The 18475-nt window shown below is 47.2% G+C and overlaps 1 protein-coding gene across 3 annotated transcripts; it reads left to right on the top strand.

The window, feature by feature from the left end:
- Nucleotides 1-1752: 1752 nt before the first annotated feature.
- MTHFSD (methenyltetrahydrofolate synthetase domain containing) lies at nucleotides 1753-17157 on the top strand. 3 transcript variants are annotated; one of them, XM_066194725.1, is made up of 7 exons: nucleotides 1753-1915; nucleotides 2335-2448; nucleotides 3438-3551; nucleotides 5243-5333; nucleotides 6067-6179; nucleotides 6391-6516; nucleotides 13655-17157. In XM_066194725.1, exons 1-7 carry the CDS (start codon nucleotides 1778-1780, stop codon nucleotides 14189-14191), a joined length of 1233 nt encoding a protein of 410 aa, XP_066050822.1. In that variant the 5' UTR covers nucleotides 1753-1777; the 3' UTR covers nucleotides 14192-17157. The 3 variants fall into 3 exon arrangements, with proteins under 3 accessions (XP_066050822.1, XP_066050821.1, XP_066050823.1); XM_066194724.1 differs by lacking the exon at nucleotides 2335-2448 and adding an exon at nucleotides 2492-2605; XM_066194726.1 differs by lacking the exon at nucleotides 3438-3551.
- The last annotated feature ends 1318 nt before the right edge of the window (nucleotides 17158-18475 follow it).

Here is an 18475-nt window from a genome sequence, read left to right on the forward strand (position 1 = left end):
TTTTTTTAAGGTGTTTTCACAAGTTGTGGGTGTTTCAAGGGAGGGCTGCATTTTGTTTGTTTCAAAATCCCAGATCCTTTTGCAACCTCTTCCACTGAAATATTTTGAAAAAGAGATTTTCCTGTGGCATTGTATGAGCTGCTCCAGGCCGCAGTGACAGAGAAGACCCTGCAAAAAAGGAATTTGGGGCAAATTTCAGCCCTGTGGAGACAAACCAGCAGGAAAAAAATGTCACCTGTCAGCAAACTCCTCAATTTTTTTAAGTCAAACTACCCTGTTTTGTAGAAAACAGCTCAGGCCCTCTTTTCTGGAAGCAAATCCTCGGAAGGGAAAGCTTTGCTGAGCTCGGTTGGAGGGAGATGTAGGTGGTCTAGAAGGATCTCAGCGCTGCTTGATTGTTCATGGATTAATTACCAGCACTGCTGTCTGTCCCTTGGGGTGGGGACACTGGGTGACGGTGGCCAGGCAGTGCTGGCTCTCCCGACCCCATTAGTTCAGGCCAGATCCCCGTGGGGACAGCGCAGTCACTGGGAGTTTTCCGGGAGCTGGAAGCGCAGGAATGAGCTCCAAACACCTCGGCCCAGCTCTGCATGGGTGGTCTGCCGTGCCTGGAAGGATTCCCACTGGCTCCGGCAGCATTCCGAGCTAAGGAAAGGCTCTTCCCAAACCCCATCACAGCACCAGAGCTCCAACCCCTTTTTTATTTTTTTTTTTTTTGGATGCTTACAAGCAAAAAGGTGAAGCCTCACCGCAGCATTTATTGCAATATGCAGGGATTAATCCAGATTTGGGAATCGCTTGGAGCTGGAGGGGGAAAAGACTCCTGAACTCGACGGAGTCTTGGCCTTTGTGGAGAAAAAAAAAACCAACTCAGAAAGGGAGTTTGCATGTGCCCAGCTCCATCTGCAGCCGCTCAGGGAGGAACTAAAATCCGAATTTGTTCCGCTTTTTTGGGTTGGCACAGGCGCATTCAAGCCAAGCACAAACTCTGAAGACATTTCCCCCCTTTTCCTGCCACACTTTAAAATAAACCTCGGTTGTTTCATTGTTCCCATGACCCCTCCATCCTGCTCCGCTCAGGAGCGTCGGGATCCTCAACGCCCTCCCTCTTCTTGAGGTGGTTTTAGTAGGATACGCTAATTCCATAAATAATAAATCGTGCAAACAAATCATTTATTATCCAGTTAAAGGCGAGCAAGAAGTGAACCTTCGGGAAGCCGGCAGACTGGGGAACCCACATAGAGGCTGGATATTGTTTTATTCACCACCAGCCAATTTTAACTGGAAAAGAAATTAACGTGAGGGATTATTTTACAAAAAGCGGAGCGGGTTTTCACCCCCAGCCATAAGACGTGACGGAAAGCCCGTGGTATTTGCATAATGCGGGCGGAAATCTCACGTTAATGCGGCAGCACAGCCTTTTTTACGTTTAATTCCAGAAAAAAATCGGGCCCTGAGCGACCTTCCCTCAACCTGCTCCGCCAACTTTGCCTTCAAGGCGTTCTGAGCCTTCAGTGCCGCCGTAGCCGTCGCGCACGCGCCGGAGGAGTTGTGACCACCGAGGAGGCCACGCCCCTCAGCGCTGAGATGGAGGCGTGGTCTGTATTGTGTGACGTCAGTACTCGGAGGGGCGGGCGTGGAGGAGGGCGTGGTCGTGACGTCATGGGTAATGACCGGCCGAGGGGCGGGGTGTCTGTGACGTCACGGCGCGGCGGAGTCCGCGGGAACGCGGGAGGGGATGGCGGTGACGTCACGACGGGCGGGTGTGAGGGCGGCGATGGCGGGGCCGGGCCGGGCGCTGCCCTCAGCGCTCCCCTCCAAGTGGGACATCCGGGAGAAGGTGTGGGAGCACCTGGAGGCCTCGGGCCTGGCCGACTTCCCGCGGCCCGTGCGCGGCCGCATCCCCAACTTCAAGGTACGGCGGCTGCCGGGAGCCCGCTGCTCCTTCCCTGCCCCACCTCGGGCCCCGCCCGCTCTGCAGCCCAGGCCGGGACGGGGCCCCCAGTTCTCCCCAGTTCCCCCCCAGCTTCCCGGGCCAGCACCTCGCAGCCCTCGAAGGAAAGAAAACAAAACCACCTCGTCAATCATCGAGACACAGAATGGTTTGGATTGGAATGGAACTTAAAACTCGTTCAGTTTCCACACCTTCCACTATCCCAGGTTGCTTCGAGCCCTGGCCAGCCCGGCCTTGGATATTTCCAGGGATTAAGAGGAAATTAACAGCCCCTCAGTTAAAAATCTGCGGAAATCAGGCTCTTTAGAGGGCGAAAGGCTCCGAATTGCCCGTCCCTGCCGTGGGCTCCTGGGTGATCCGCCGATATTTTATGCGAACAGGGCGCCTCCCACGCTGCCACCAGGCTTCTGGGCTTGCAGGAGTTCCGGGCTGCCCGGAGCGTAAAAATAAACCCCGATGCTCCCCAGAGGAACGCCCGCTTCCTAACGCTGGAAGTAAGTGAAAAATCCTCTCTTTTTGGCTCCTTCCCCCTCTCAGGGCTCCCTGCAGGCCTGCAGCTCTCTCGGGGAGCTGGCTGTGTTCGGCAGGGCGCGGGAGGTGAAGGTGGATCCCGACAAACCTCTGGAAGGTGCGCGGCTGGCGGCTCTGCAGGTAATGTCAGCGTTGGAACACGTAAATCACGGGAGGATTATAGGCAGGTGGTTTTGTTGAAGAGCTCTGGGAATCAGGGCATACAAACCCAGATCTGACACCAGCACGGATTCAAAATGGGCATGTTTTTATACCCTTTCCTTATATGACTCTATATATTAATTATTAAACTAGTATTGTCCTGTTGTATACATTGGTCTTATCCAAGCATGAATTCTTGTAGTTTCCATCAAGCCCCCCCCAAATATCGTTTCTCGTGATTCTTGTTTAAGATAATAATCATATTCCATCACCAAACAATCATTACAATTAACAGTCACATCATTTATCGTATAATAATTATGCAGGTGCAGTTTCACGTGATCTAGTAAAGACAAAACCTAACCCTCGTTTCCAGGGGTAAAACTGGTTCCCTTTCTCAGGCCTACCCAGGCCCAACCTTTCTTTCCACCTCCCCTGAATCCATTGTATACAATTCCTATGATTTTTAGAAACATTTTAACCCTATGCTATTTAGAGACATAGCTTTAAAGGAGGGGGTGTCATTAAGGGTATGTCCTCAGATATCTTCAAATGTATGTTTTACCTCTCCTTTCTTCTCATTTCTTGTCTTATTCTATTTTATTTCTTATTCTTATATCTTTTCTTATTTCTTCTTTTTATGGAATTTTCCTGTATTGGAGGGAAATAATCTTACAAGCACTATGCAATCAACAGCACTAACTACAACATAAAAATATAAATATTTGGCCACGTAGGTTTTTTTTTGCTGTGTGACAATAAAAAAATATCCCTTCAGTGTGAAATGAGCCTTTTCACGTGGTTCCCCCAGGCAAGGAAGACTTTGCTGGTGCCCACCCCACGTCTGAGGACTGGGCTGTTCAATAGGATTGTTCCCCCTCCAGGTGCAACCAAGGAGATCCTGAGAAGATGTGCCACGTCTCAGGTGGGGATGAGGGATCAGGGCAGGCTGGATTAATTTGTGGGACATTTTAGGTTTAGGATGGACCAGCTGGAAGTTGGAAAACCTGAAATATCTTCCTGTTAGGATGTTATTCTCGTGTTTGTGTACCCGACCTCCACTGATAATATTGAAATCAGGAGGAAATTTAGTCTTAGCAGGACGGGGTTGATTTCTCTGTGGGTTTTTTTGGGAAATCATGAGCGGCTTGAGGTGAGTTAGATCTTTCTTCGTGCTCCTACATTCTGCAGTTTTGAGCTGCTGAACCCTCTGGGGAATATTTTAGTGCTCTTAGGTGTTACCAGATAGAAAAGACGAGGTTTGTTGTAGAATAGAACATTCAAAGAACTGTGAATTGCAGCATTTGCATGCAGTGAGGCCCGGACACGTGGTGAGGTTTGGGTTTTGCAGCGCGGTCTCTTGCTGCCCTCTCGTGTCACAAATCTCACTGCACAGCTCCAGGCTTTGGCCAGGGAGCCCTGGCAAGGTTTATATCCATCTTTATTCGCCAGGGAAACTCAACTGGTACAGCATGAATAGGTCACTGCGTGGATTTATTTCCTCCTTTATCTCCTGCTAAAGGCAATAAAGTTCTGCAGCAAGCCCATAAACAACTGGGGTTGTAAATGGCTGGTAATTAGCAGTGACTTTCTTTGTTGGAGTCATTAACTAATTAGGCTGTTCAGGGCTTGAGGAGCACTTTTGAAAGAGACTTTTCCCTTGGCCTGCTGTCTGATCTGGGCTCTCAGCACCATGTGTCTGGTTTTCCCCCCAGCCCACTAATGAAAAAACTCTGTTGGGCAGTTTGTATTTACAAAGCACTGTGCAAACAATCCTCACCACACTGTTGGGAAAGTGCCTGATGGGCTTTAGTGCTGATAGGCAGCCGCAAATTACTGAATTCTTGGGGTTTGGGCTCTGCACAGAAAACTTTTGGCTCTTTATTGTGATTTTAATACCGTTAATTTATAATTAGCACTGACTTGAGTTGGTGTGAGGAGCGTTTACAGTGTGCTGTGCACGTATATTGGGAGTGATTGAATCACAAATTATATTTTTAATATTTAAAAACCCAAGTAAACATAATTTTTAATTTTTGCAATCTGGACAGAATTTTCATTAAGATGAGAACAGATTGAGGAGGAGTGGGATTGAACAGGGAGAGAGGGGAAGAAAAAGAAATTGTATCACTTTGTGTAGCTTCAGATTTCTTTGTGCTGTACCTGTGTCCAAATTAACTTTGCGATTTGTGTTTCAGAATTAACTGGAGCATTTGTGGTGCTCTGGTATTCCTCAAGTTTTTAGTAGAGTAGGGAAGTGTAAATAGGAAGTGTCACTTGCCCTCGTTTTTAGGAGCAGATTTCCAAAAAAAGTGTTTCAAAACATCAGGTTTTGATCTTGAATAAATAACCTTGCTTCTAAAAGTGCCCACCTCCCCCAGCTCTCCTTGCGGCGTGCCAAAATTCTTGTCACTGTAGTAGGGAATCTATTCTAGGATTCCCTAGGGGACAACTTCCCAGACGTGTACAGCTTGGCTAAACATGGAAGAGACACTTGGAAACGTGGGGAGTTACTTGGATTTATCAAAATATCCTGGATTTCTGCCTCAATGCTTGGAAGATAGTGCACTCTGTAAACCTCAAATGCTGGTTTTTGGGTTTTTTATTTTCCTGCAGGGTGTCAGAGACTACAGCGTGCCTGTGGGGCTGGATGGGAAAGCACAAGTGGACCTGGTTGTTGTGGGATCAGTGGCTGTCTCTGAAAAAGGTAAGGAGAAAAACTTCCAGCAGAAAAGTCCCAAGTTCCAATCCAGTGTCAGGAAGGAACTGACACTGCATGGCAGAGATTTGTCCTTGGAACTGAGTCGAGGTCCTGGGTGACAAATCCGTGCTCCCAATCCCAGCAGGAAGCACAGCACTGGTCTCAGAGATGTTCTGGCCTTCAGGAAAACTCTTGAGGCAAGCAGTTCTTTGTGTTTTAAAGGAATCCCAGCAGGCTCCCTGGTCAGGGATGTGCTCCGTGTGAAAGGACATGTGTTAGAGCTGCTGATTCAGTGCCTATTTGGGGATCAGATTTTGCATTTTCTAGCATTTTGGAAACCTGCTGGTGCTGGAAAACTTTCCACTGACTTTATCCCTTGCCTAAAATAACACAGTTTTTATATGTGACCCAGACTCCTCTTTACCCACATTAACCTGTGTTGGACATGAATAGAAGGTTCTAAATACAATTGCTAAATAAACTGCTGTGTTAAGTGCATTAAATTTGTTTATTCTGAATGGGAAGCTTCTGGGATCTTTTAGGAGTCATCGAAACTGATGTTTCATTTCCTTCCAGTGCTGATTTCAAGGAAAGTTGCACTCTGTGAGAGATGCTGATCTGATTTTTTCCAGAGTTGCAGACTGCTCGGTTAATTACACGATTTTAACAACTTTCTACTCTGCTGTTTGGGTTTGTTTTTGTTTGGTTGGTTTTTTCCCCCCACTTTTCTGTGCTTTAGGCTGGAGAATTGGCAAAGGGGAAGGTTATGCAGACATGGAATATGCAATGATGGTGTCCATGGGTGCAGTGCAGGAGGACACACCTGTGGTGACCATCGTGCACGACTGCCAGGTGAGCTCAGATCCCCAAATATCCCCTCTCCAAGGGAGGGAACTCTGTGGCTCCTCCTGCTCTGTCTGGAGAGGAGACATGGAATGATGCTGGTTTGGCATCTTCATTCCCATTGTCCTTGATGGATTTTCATGTGACAAGACAGCAGGAATGGGGCACAGTTTTAGGGGGTTTGTTTTTTTAGCTGCTTAACCAAAGCTCTGCCTTTTAGGTGCTGGACATAGCAGAGGAGCTCATGGATGATCATGATTTAACTGTGGATTACATCCTCACTCCAACAAGGACCATCCAGACTAATTGCAAACGGCCAAAACCTCAGGGAATAATGTGGCACAAGGCAAGTTCAGTCTTAATTCAGGTTAAATCTTCAACCTTTGCTGCTGGTGCCTTACTGGTACCAATAATCTGCTGACAGACCCCTCATTTTTCCTTATAATTTTTTTTAATTAGAAATATTTGGTAAAAGAGCAACAAACAAAACCTGTGTGCAGTGGGGTTTAAGGGGTGATGGTTCTCTAGTGGGTTCACTTTCCAAGGATAAATTTGGAGCTCGTTTTCAGCTGGAAGAACAGTGATTTTTAATGAATCTTTATTTATTGGTAATTCCTCTATTATGGATTTGGCCTTTTCCCCCTGCCCAGCGGCAGAAACTTCCTCAGCTCCCCAAATAGTTTCAGAAAAAACCTTGAGTGAATCGTTTTACTGGAGGTTCCTGCTGGGAAAACTTTTTCTTCGTCATTGAGTTTTCATTTCTAAAATCATCCAGTTAGGGAACAGACACCATCCTGCATGAGGGAGTACAGCAGGAATGCTGAAAGGAGGAATTGTGCACCCACACCTCGCAGAAACTGAGGAATTTTAAGGGAATATCTTTCCAGGAAAATCCAAAAGCTGCTTGTGAAAATTTGCCAACCAGCAAGAAGAGTTAAATTTCTTTAGGTAATGTATCTACAACAAACAAATTCTAGCCAGGACTATTTTTATTCCAATGGTGGGAGAGCATTTTACCCTGCCTGTGGTTGAGCATTTGAGGTTATAAATAAATAAATAACAGCTCTGTCTGTCCTAGTGCATTTTTTCCATTGAATTATTTTTGAATTGTAATTTTTTTTTTAGGATATTATTGAATGTAATTGTGTTGAAGGCCTACCCCTTGTGCTCCATCCATCTTGCCAACATACTTCTGATCAGTTTGTCTGCCTTGGTGTCAGACTTCTCAGTAAGTGGCCTTGCAGACGCTTTTTTTTTAATTCCTTTTTTCTGTGCCTTTAGCAGAAACTGAATTTTTCTGCAGCTCTGAGAATGGAGCACAGATTGACCCTTTGTTTGAATATTTGAGTGTTGATTTAACACCTCAAGCTGTGTGGATTAAACAGGAATATTGGAGAACAGGCAGAGCAGGGATAATCATCACTTTTCTGTCTTTTTGGGGCCAGAACAAAGTGTGGTGTGTGTGTGTGTATATGAAGAAGAAATTACCATGATTCCCCAGGGAAATGAGTGACATTTATTTTGTGGTGGCACCTGGATGTTCAGAGAGTTTGGAGGTGGGAGGTCTGGTTAATTTGTTAGGGGCCATTAAAGTGTTTGTCCTTTGGATTTTCCTGGCTACTCCTCCATCATTTTCCCTCCATCCTTTTCTCCTTCAAATCCTGGCTTTGCTGTTGCATTCCTGTTCCTCAGAGAAAAACTAAATGAACCAAGAGGCAGTGAGTAAATAAATCATCCCCTTCTAAACATGTCAACAACAGGTAGCTTCACTTCATTGTGGAGACGAGCGAGGTGGAAAAAATACATTGTAAAAAAACCAGAAAAAGTTGATCCTTGGGGCACAGGGCTGGATCAGGGCAGGACAGTGTTTAGGAGTTAGAAATCCAGGTGTTTGCAAATATGGGATTACAGGTAAGGGTGTGCTGCCAGTAAAAACTCTGGGTTTGCAGCTCCAGAGGAGGTGCTCACCCAGCAAACAAATCCAAGCTAATCCATGGCTCCATTTCCATGCTGCATTTTCCTGGAGTGCTCTTGTGTGTTCTGTGCTGTTTAAAGACCTTCCAGGAACTGGGAGAGCCACAGTATCATCAATACCAAAGAATCTTTATGAAGCGCTCTAGAAACACTCCTAAATCCACAGTGCTGGGGGATGTTTGTGGAAGTTTTGTCCCTCTGAGGTCACAGTTTTGGGACATCAGTTTGAGTTACTGGAGGACAGCAAGAGCTGCTGAGAGCTGAGCACTCTGGAAAACTTTATTTGGATGCCAGTGGAGAATTATTTGGCTTCATCTGTGTTGAAAATCCAACCCATTGTTTCTGGGAACTCTATATTCACGAAGCTACTTGCTTTCTCGTTTAATATTTTCTGTGGGTGACTGTGATTTTTATCTGGGACGCTGGCTATTAGATTTGTCCCAATTATCAAGTTATTTGTGCTGTGCTTATTTTAAATTGGAACTGTACAGACAAATTAAAATATTTGGGTTCATGAAGAGGGAAGTGAGAGTAGTTGGTGGGAAAATCATTGTATTTTAGCAAGCATTTCCTTCTGGTTTTGAACTGAAAGTTTTGTAGCAGTAGGAAAAGAATTTTCCTGAAGTGAAATCGACTGGGAGGGGAAATCCCAGTGGCAAAAATGGAAACCCTCTGGCAACAAACAGCTTTGATTTGGTTCTTTGATAGAAAATTTGGAAAGGAAAGCTCAAAAAAAATGCACTCATCCAAGCTGGCAAACCCTTTAGCAGAAGGAAATTGCAGTCAGTGCAGCCAAGGCTTTGTTTTGGTGTGTTTTTTTGGGATGGTGGGAGCAGGGAAACGCTTCCACACGTGGTCACACATCTCAGCACCTTTGCAAAGCTGAGCCTCTCTGCAGATTCCCTGGAATGCAGCTGGGCAAGGTTGGATTCCAAGTGTGGGTTGCATGAGTTTCTCCTGAGGGACAGCAGCAGGCTCCACGGACTGCCAGCTCCCAGAAATATGCCCTTGGATTGTGTGCACATATTTGGACATTTTGTACTAATGAATGATAAAATGTTCAGCTCTGCTGGCCTTGTCTGTGCCACAAATCCCTGTTTGCTCAGAGCTGCTGGAAACGAGGACACAGCATGGGAAGTGGGCTCTGTCCTGGAGCTCTGGGTCAGTCTGGGCTCTGAGCCCTCTGAGGATGGGCCGAGATGGACCTTGCAGACACCTCTTGCCCACCTCCTTGGAAGGGCTGATGGATCTGCAGATGTTTGGTGGTGTTTGCAGCCTGCCAGGGCAGCAGCATCAGTCTCCATCTTAAAATCGTGGAATGGTTTGGCTTGGAAGGGGTTTGAAAGAGAATTTTATTCCAGGGATCCAGGGGCAGCCACAGCTTCTCTGGGCACCCTGTGCAGGGCCTCACAGGGAACAATTCCTTCTCTATATGCAATTTTTCCCCCCTTCCATTTTGAGGCCATTCCCCTTGTCCTGTCACTGATGAACAGTCCCTCTCCTTCCTTCCTTCAGCCCATTTCGATCCTGGAAGGTGCTGGGATGTCTCCAGGCTGAATTTTCTCAGTCCTTTTACCAACTTTGTGGCCTCCTTTGGACTCCAACATTCCATGTTTTTCTGATGCTGGGGACACCAGAGCTGAGCATGGTGGGTTCTCACAAGATCCACATGTTCCTGTGTCAGTGAGAGGAGGAGCTGTGGGAAGCAGAATGAAATGGAAGGATGAGGAGAGTCTCCAGTCCAATCCCAACCCAATCTGCCTTCCCTGTGTGCCTCACCCCAGGGCTGCAGTGCTTCCAGGGAAACCTCAGTGCTGTTTGCCTTGGCCTGGGCTGGCTCAGGGGTCAGCATTACCCTGCCAGAGGACAAACACATCCTTCATTCTCCCCAGCAGAACACTGGAAGTGGCTCAGGTCAGAGCTGTGTGGGAGCAGAGGGTGAGGAGAGCCCTGGTGTTCCAGCAGGGATACACCAGGACTCCATCTGCTCCCACACCTTGGGATCAAACCAGGTGCCATAGCCATGGATGCTCTGGGTTAAGATTTCTGTTGGCATTCAGCATCCGGGACTTTTTTTGCTCAGGTTTCTGTCAGAAAGGGGCCACATTTCCCTCCTCAGTTCCTTTCCCAGTAACTGTGTGCCAGAAGAATTTATCCAGCCTGCTGTCCTCTTTCCCCAAGGCTCTCCCAGCCATGGCAGGGAGGAGGCAGCGTTATTAAATGATTAATTGCCTTTGGTGGAGTTATTTTTAACCCAAATCACTTCAGAGTTTATGGCACAGACCCACGGGCACTTCTGTTGGCCAAGCCCAGAGGGCTGAAGTTGGAATTGGTGGTCAAGGGATAATAAGAAACTTCTTCAGCTTTGCTTTCACTACCAGAGCTAAATCCCAACCCTCAATCCAAAGTTTAAAAACATCAGTCAACGCTTTGGCCTTGACTTTAGAGGGATGGGGGAAGCTTCTAGTGCTGGGTTTGCCCGTGTTCACAGAGCTGGATCAACCAGACTTGGGCTGGAATGTCCCTTCAATTCTGGCTTAGCCTAAGGCAGTAGGGACAGGGACAGAGACGGGGGCAGGGACAAGGATAACCAAGGCTAGGGAGGAGTGACCAGCCAGCACAGCACCCAGAAGTGTGCAGCTTCTTTGAAAGAGAGGAGGAATATCTTTGGCCTCTCTTCACATGGAAATAAATCCTTGCAATCCTCCACAGCTCACAGGACAAAAGGAATTTTTTTGCATGATTGTAATTAGCAACATATTGTACTACCACTGGGTTCTTTTGTTTGCTCTTTTGCAACAGAGCAGAACAAGCTTTTTCCTCTCTCCTGCCACCCACTGCCCCCTTTGCCCTTTCAGTTCTCACCCCCAAAACCCCCAAAACCCAACGGATTTGTTTGTTGAATTGAAACCACAAATCGAGTTTCTGCCTTTCTGTGGCATAGAAGTGAGGGAAAATAGGGAAGGTTTGACCCAGCTGAAATGTTCTTTTAGACCCCAGAGCAAAAAGCCCTTAAGGTAAATCCTCTGTGCCTCTTGTGACAGGAGGGTAGCAGAACTTGTCTAGTGTTTTTTTACCAATCTTTGCTAATACAAAAAAGCCCCACAAGTCCTAAATCAGCTGCCTTTGGTGCTGTGAGGATCTGTTGCTGTTGTGTGTGCACAGGGCTGGATTTTAAGGGAATGGTGGTGTTTGATCAGAACTTTAAAGAAAATAGCTTGTAGCCCTTGTAAAAAAAAAAAAATCCCAGAATCATTGAGGTTGGAAAAAACCTCCAAAATCATCAAGTCCAACCTGTGACTGATCCCAGACCAGACAACTGGGTGTCCTGTCTTTCCTTAAACACCTGCAGGAGTGGGGACTCCACCACCTCCCTGGGCAGTGATTCCAATGTCTAATCCCCTTCCTGTGCAGGAATTCCTCCTAAACCATAAATGCCGTTGTCGCTGCATCTTCCTGATGTTGCCAGGAGCCTGAAACAGTAGCTAAGAGAGCTGAACTCTGATGCCAAAATCTATTTAGTGGGAGGAGATGCCTTGTGGAAGTCTAGTCCTAGAGTTTGTGCTGTTCCCTGGATTATCTAAATCGTGCCCTTGGATTGTCTTTGGAAGCCTGGGAGTTCCAGAGTTTATCCTCTCAGTGCCCATCTCTGATTGCCCTAATCTCCAAAGCCCTGAGGGTTTGCCCTTGGTAGCATTTCCTTTTCTAACCAAACACCCAACCTTGGCAACTGAGTTTGATTTTAGGATGAAAGGAACTGTTCTTGGGAAGAGGTTGAGGTTGTGCTTTGGGCCCAGGAGTGATTTGGTTGCATGAGAACAGAAAAATGTTTTTCCTCTTTGGTTTAATTAGCATGGAGCTTACATTTCACATCAAAATTTGACAGAGGACAACAAATGTTCTTAGTTGTTGGCCAGGACAAACAAAGTGAGATCCTTCAGCCCTTGGTTTGATGTTCTGTCTCTCAGGGAAGGGGAGTTTGCTGTCAAACACAGCACTTGGAATTCTTGGCTGAGAAAAACAAATCAGCCCAGGATGCAGAGTAGTAACTCTGAAATCTGGAAATGGTCTGCACCTTTCTGAGTGTGAAGGCTGCTGGAGCAAGTCCTTGCTCTTTGATGTTGTGTTAGCAGAACTAGCACAGGCGCTTCATGGAAATCGTATTTTTATTTAGTTCCAGCCTGAAATAAAACCTGCTTGTTTGCTCTTCAGAAGATGAGCCCTGGAAGCATTAAGGGAATTCTGTTGAGTGACTTTCCTGTCACCTCATCCTGACACTGCCCCCACCCTGGCTTGGCTTTTCCTCGAGTCACTTCAGAGCTGGGCTCCTGGCCCCAGAGGGCTGAGCTTGATGTTGTGCAGATCCAGACTGGCTGTGGCTGTAACTGGAGGAGCAGGAATTCAGAGGCTCTGGGATGAGTGAGGTCTGAGCTGGGACATCTGCAGGCTGGGATGGACTGCTGCTGCTCCAGTGGCCCACTCACATTCTGGGCTATTAGCCTGGGTCTCTGCTCGCTCAGGCATTGCTTCCCCAGGCTCTGTTTTGCTCCCTAAATTTCAACATTGGATCTGGTGTTGATGGATGTTGGATTTGTCCAGCAGCCAAGCAGGAATTCCTCCTCCTTCCCAGCGCAGCGTGCAAGCCAAGAGCTCGACCACATTAGCTGGGGAACCACTGTATTTCCTGCCAGTGTCTGAGTGCAGCCTGGGGCATCTCATGCCTCACATGGATGGGCTTCAGCTGTTGAGAGGAAGAGCCCTTCCAGAAAAGCTCTCTGGGAGCAGGGCACGGATGGATGGATGGGAGGAATAACGGGCTCGCAGCGTGCGGTGTCCGAGCGCTTCCGCTCCCTGCTCCAGCCCAGCACATCCGTGTGGGATGTGAGGAGCTGTGGGTGGTGTGGGAGCTGGGGTGGCACACAGGGGACGTGCCCCAGGCAGGGGATGTGCCCCAAGCAGGGGATGTGCCTCCAGCTGGGCCCACATCCATGGGAACCCTGCTCCAAGGCACGCTCCCGCTGCAGCTTCCACCATTGTGTGAGCCAGCCCACGGGATATCCTGTGCTGGGGCAAAAGAGCACCAGAAGCTCTGCAGAATGGAAGTGTCTGAGGGATTGGGGTGGATTCTGCCAGGGCAGGAGCTCAGGCCCTCAGTCAAAGCAAACACAGAGGGACAACAAGGAGAAAGCAGATCTGAAAGCACTCGGATAAATAAATGTCAAATTGGAATAGTCCTGGCTTTGGTTGGGATTTGCCTGCTGGATCCACGTTGTGCCGCTTGCTTCAAGAGTTACTAATGTTTATTTTTGTCCTGCAGAGTATATTTAGGGAGAGACTTCCCAATCAGGCCAGCAATTAGGCACATTTGGAATGCTCTGGCACTCTGCATGGCAGCAAGATAATAAGGTTCCTCTCTTTTTATGGCACAAACGAGCCCCGATGCTCGTCAGCTTTTTCTGGAAGGCAAGAAATCCTTTTATAATAATTACATCCATCTTCCTCCTTTTTAGGTCAGCTCTGAGATGCTGGGAAAAATCCCCATCCTAAAGACTCTTCGATGCAGGGAGAAGCAGGCTGGCAAGGATGTCACCCTCCGAGATGAACACCCAGCCTTGGCAAACACCAACAGAGCAACAATTTCAAGCAAGAAGGTGATGGCTGCAAATACCCAACCATGCTCTGCTCCAGCCTCAGCTCCAGTGGGACAACGTCACGTGGAAAGTGATCCTGTAAATCCCAAATTTGATCCTGTAAATCCCAAATTAGAGGGATCTGACACAGTGACTACGGTGTATGTGGGGAACTTGCCTGGCAGCCTGAGAGTGAGCGAGCTGAAAAGTGCCCTGAGGGAATTGCAGGTGGTCCCTGTGGGATTGAACTGGCAGGGAGCACAGCACAGGGCTTTCCTGCATTACAGGGATCAGGGAGCTGCTCACAGAGCTGTGTCCTCCCTGCAGGGCCTGAGCCTTGGGGGCAATGCTCTGAGAGCAGAGCTGGCCAAGAGCCAGAGGAGCAAAGGGCAAGGAGAAATCAACAGTCACAAATGAGTACGGAGGAGAAAAATTTTAAAGGTGTTTTCATTGTTTTGTGAGAAGCCAACCTGAAGTTTTAAGGTTTTTTAGGAACCCTCAGGTTTAACAAAACCAAATTTCTGCACAAACTTTCCTCACTCCTGCATTTGGGCATGCAAAGGTTTGTCCCCACAAGTGACAGAGGAGCCATTTCTCTACAAATAGTTGCCCACAAAATACCCACACTCTGGTTTGGGTGTTTTTGTTAAGCCTGGCTTAAAGCCCTGCCCCTTGGCACCTGCAGCAAAGTGGTTCCAGTCAGTCATTTAAGGTTAGATATGCCCCATTATACCTGTGGGGTTAAAAGCCAGCAGCAGGAAATCTGTCCCAAGGGTTACAATTCTGTTTACTAAAAAATGGACTTTGCCCGTTGGAAGTTTTAAATTTATTTTTTATAAAAATGGCCAGAGAGAGAGAGAGATAGAGATTGTCTTTTTGTGCCTGGAAGAGTGGCTGTGGAAACACTGGCTTAGTTCTAGTTCTAGTGAGAGCTGGTAACATCAGGTGGGAAAGATGGGAACCCTTTGCTCAGCTTTTGAAAATCAGCCCTTGGTAAACCTTGTATTTCTTATTTCAGAGGAAAGAAAATCCCAGTTTTCTCTCTCTTTCCTCAAAACTTTCTGATGGATCAGATAATTAGAAAATAGCTGCTTTTCCTCATTGTCTGTTATAATGGGATGTGATTCCTTTGCCTCTGTGAAATAACATCATCATAATCATTATTATTATTATTATTATTATTATTATTATTATTATTATTATTATACTGAAAAGCAGGCACAGCATGGTCAGAATTTATTAGTGCTCAGTCTGGCATGGAATTCTTTGGGAATTTGCTGGAGATTGTAGCAAAGCCTCTGTGCCTTTGTCACCATCCCTGATGCTCTTCCCCATCATCAGTGATGAGGAGGGCAAGACAGCACCACACGATTTCTCCAGGTGAAAATACTCCCAGGCACTGTCCTGGCCATGAACATTCCCTTCCAGTGGAATGGCCAATAATGATTTATCTGCTATGACTCTTATTACCTTTTATCTTTTTTTTTTTTCCCCTTGGGTTTCCTATTCCTGAAAAACAAGTTGAATTTTGGCCCAACCATCTTTTTGAAACAGAAGCACTTTTGCCAGTGATGCTGGGCATGTAGTCAAAGTAAGCATCTAAATGGATTGCTTTTTTTTTGAAGTAAGAGTTGGAAGCTTTTTTTTTTTTTTTTTTTTTTTAGCCAGGGAGTACTGTTAAGTATATTTTAAGCAGATTATTATGCCTCGAGGGTCAGCCATTTATTCAGTATGAAATAAAAAGTTCTCATCGTTGCCGTGTGGCTCTGTAGGGAAGAGCTCAAGGAAAGGTTTGGAGGAAGAGCTCAAGGAAAGCCCAGCACAGGAAGGAGCTGGAGCTGCTGGACAGAGCCCAGAGGAGGCTCCAGGATGAGCAGAGGGATGGAGCAGCTCTGCTGGGAGGAAAGGTAGAGAGAACTGGCATTGTTCACCTGGAGGAGGGAAGGTTTAGGCGTGAGCTTATGGTGGTATTCCAGATAGAAGTGACTCCTCCTCCCGATGGAGAGGGACATTAGAGTGACAGGACAGGGGGGAATGGCTTCAAAGTGACAAAGGGCAGGGTTGGATGGAATACTGGGAGAAATTCTCCACTGGGAGAGTGGGGAGACCCTGGCACAGGGTGCCCAGAGAAGCTGAAGCTGCCCCTGGATCCCTGGAAGTGTCCAAGGCCAGGCTGGACAGGGCTTGGAGCACCCTGGGACAGTGGAAGGTGTCCTTGTTCACAGCACAGGGCTTGGAACAAGATGGTCTTTCCAATCCCTTCCAACCCAAACCATTCTGTCATCCTGTGAACTTCTTGTAAGGTCAGCAAAGGATCTGGAAAAAATCAGTAGCTCCATTCCATTCTGTGTACAGCTCCAAACGATTTCCAGTATCACTCAGTCCAAATTCAGACAAGCCCTGCACAACCCTCTGCCTCTCATTTCAGGCCTGAGAGTCAGGGTTGTGTTACTACCCAAACACACTCACTGCATCATCAGCTTCCAAAGCACAGGAAAGAAAAGCAAAAAAATAATTATCCATCCCTGCCTGCCCCTTCCAAATGATGGCAAATTGAGTCATGGGATCATTTGCTGTTCCTTTTGACTCTGGGATATTTCTTGCTCTGCTGAAGAAGTCCAGGTGACCTTAGCAGTTAAAAACCAGTTACTCTGCCAACAAAAACTTCCAGCATCTCAAACTTCCCCTGTTGCATTTCAGGTGGAGCCACCCTTTTCTGGTCACATTTGTAGGAAATCACATCCTCTACCTTCTTTCCTTTCTTCCCTTCTGAAGTTTCAGTGCAGGTCTGTTTATGTGTTCTGTAAGTGTGGTAACTTTGCTTGCTTTCCTGTCAGCCCAGCCTGCAGCCAGGGCCCAGTTTTGTTTGGACAAACATCTGGATGTTTTTCTCTTTGCAGTTGTGGTTCTGTGTGAAGCCCACAGGTGAGCAGTGTCCAAAATCTTGACTCTTTCCAGCCTTCACTTTCTTCTGTCATGTGTTTCATTTCGCTGTATTTACCCAATATCCTGTTGCTTTCCCAACTGAGAGTTAAACTCCAAACCATGCTCTGAGGAGATGCATCAGGGTGGGAATCAGAAGGAATTTCTTCATGGAAAGGGTGGTCAGGAATTGGAAGGGGCTGCCCAGGGAGGTGTCCAAGGAAGGGCAGGACGTGGCACTCAGTGCTGGTGACAGGGTGGGGATGGGTCACAGATTGGATTTGATGATCCTGGAGCTCTTCTTCAACTTTCATGATTCTATGAACTGTAGTTAGGAAGAAAAATAATTACTGTGAGCTTAAGATTATTAGCATTTTGAATGGACTGGGAAAATGCTGCAGTGATGCTTGTGTTTTTGATCCAGGTTATTATTAAATGTCAAGGTCTTTCAGGTGCTGCCATCTCAGTAAATCTCTCTCTGAAATCAGTGCAGTTCTACCTTGGAAAATGAGGGAAGCAGGGGCAGCAGGAATGGGGCTCTTGGTGCTGCTCCTCTCCAGCTAAAAGACATTTCAGTGCCAGCTGCCAAACTGCTGTTGAATTAAATTCAATCAACACAAGAGTGGCCAAGGCACAGCCCTGCACGGCCTTCTGGTGTCTCCAGCTGTATGATGTGGATTTTCTCTTGTGGCCTGACCCTAAAGGAAAGAGCAGATTGTGCAGAAAAAGTGAATGGGGCAGTCTGCCTCTCTCAGAGCTATTGTGACAGGCTCTCTGCATGCTCAGGACGGCATCACTTAGAGCAGAGTCAGGAGGGATTTCTGTAAGTCCACAGAACTCTGAAATGAAAGAGATTTGATTGAATCCTTGGGTTCTGATCTCAGAAGAAATCTCGAGGAATCAAAGCCTGTTTATCTTTTACTTTGGCCCAGACCAAGGCTACGCAAGATACCAACAATCAAATCATAAAATCCAGACCCTGAAACATTCTCTGACTGAATTAACAGCCTTTAAAGAGCAGAATACTTCCTCAAGTCACAATTCCTTATTCTGTACCTGCTGCAGCTATGACCTGTGCACAAAGATAGAAAATGTGCCTCATCCCAGGTGGATCCCAGCCCGGTTTTACTGCTTAAAACTTGTCAGAAAGTCTTCAGCTGTGGCTGGATGCTGCAGAAAAGTCTTGAAATGCTGCTGATAGATCTCTACTCTGCTTTGAATAGGGAGTGAAGTGATCCCCAGCACAGCCTTGGGTGCAGCAGCAGCAGCAGAGCTGTGTGATGAGCAGAAACGTTCAGCAGTACAATGGGAAACGCTCTCCTGAGCCAACTTTGTTGGGAATAATTCCGACCGAGGGCTCTCTATTCTCTGCACAGCCCGATGTCCTCGCCTGTCATGTGGTCGGGCACATTCTTTCCAGCTCTTTTCATGGCCCAAACATTTGGGATGCTGCTGGTGAGCTGTCGTGGCTGCTCTCCCCTCTTTTGGAGGGTTCACTGGGGGAAGATGCTGGTGTGGAGTGAACCCCTGGGAGCTGGGAGGGTTTGGGCTCAGCAGTGACCACCCAGGTGTTCCGTGAGGGACGTGACCTTCCCAGGACCATTGTCCCTTTCTCCTTACCCTCATTCGTGGGATAAATGCAGAGGGAAACCAGCGTGGGATGAATGGAGCCTCCAGCAGCTCCACGGTGGAGAAGAGGGTGACTTTGGAGGGGGTTTTTGTTGGAGGCCATCGGTGCCGGCGTGGTGTGTGGCACAGGGCAGGGAGGCAGCGCCGCAA

The sequence above is a fragment of the Chamaea fasciata genome, unplaced genomic scaffold (assembly GCF_029207755.1).
Source record: "Chamaea fasciata isolate MVZ Bird 193981 ecotype frontalis unplaced genomic scaffold, bChaFas1.0.hap1 SCAF_12, whole genome shotgun sequence".
NCBI lineage: Eukaryota > Metazoa > Chordata > Aves > Passeriformes > Sylviidae > Chamaea > Chamaea fasciata.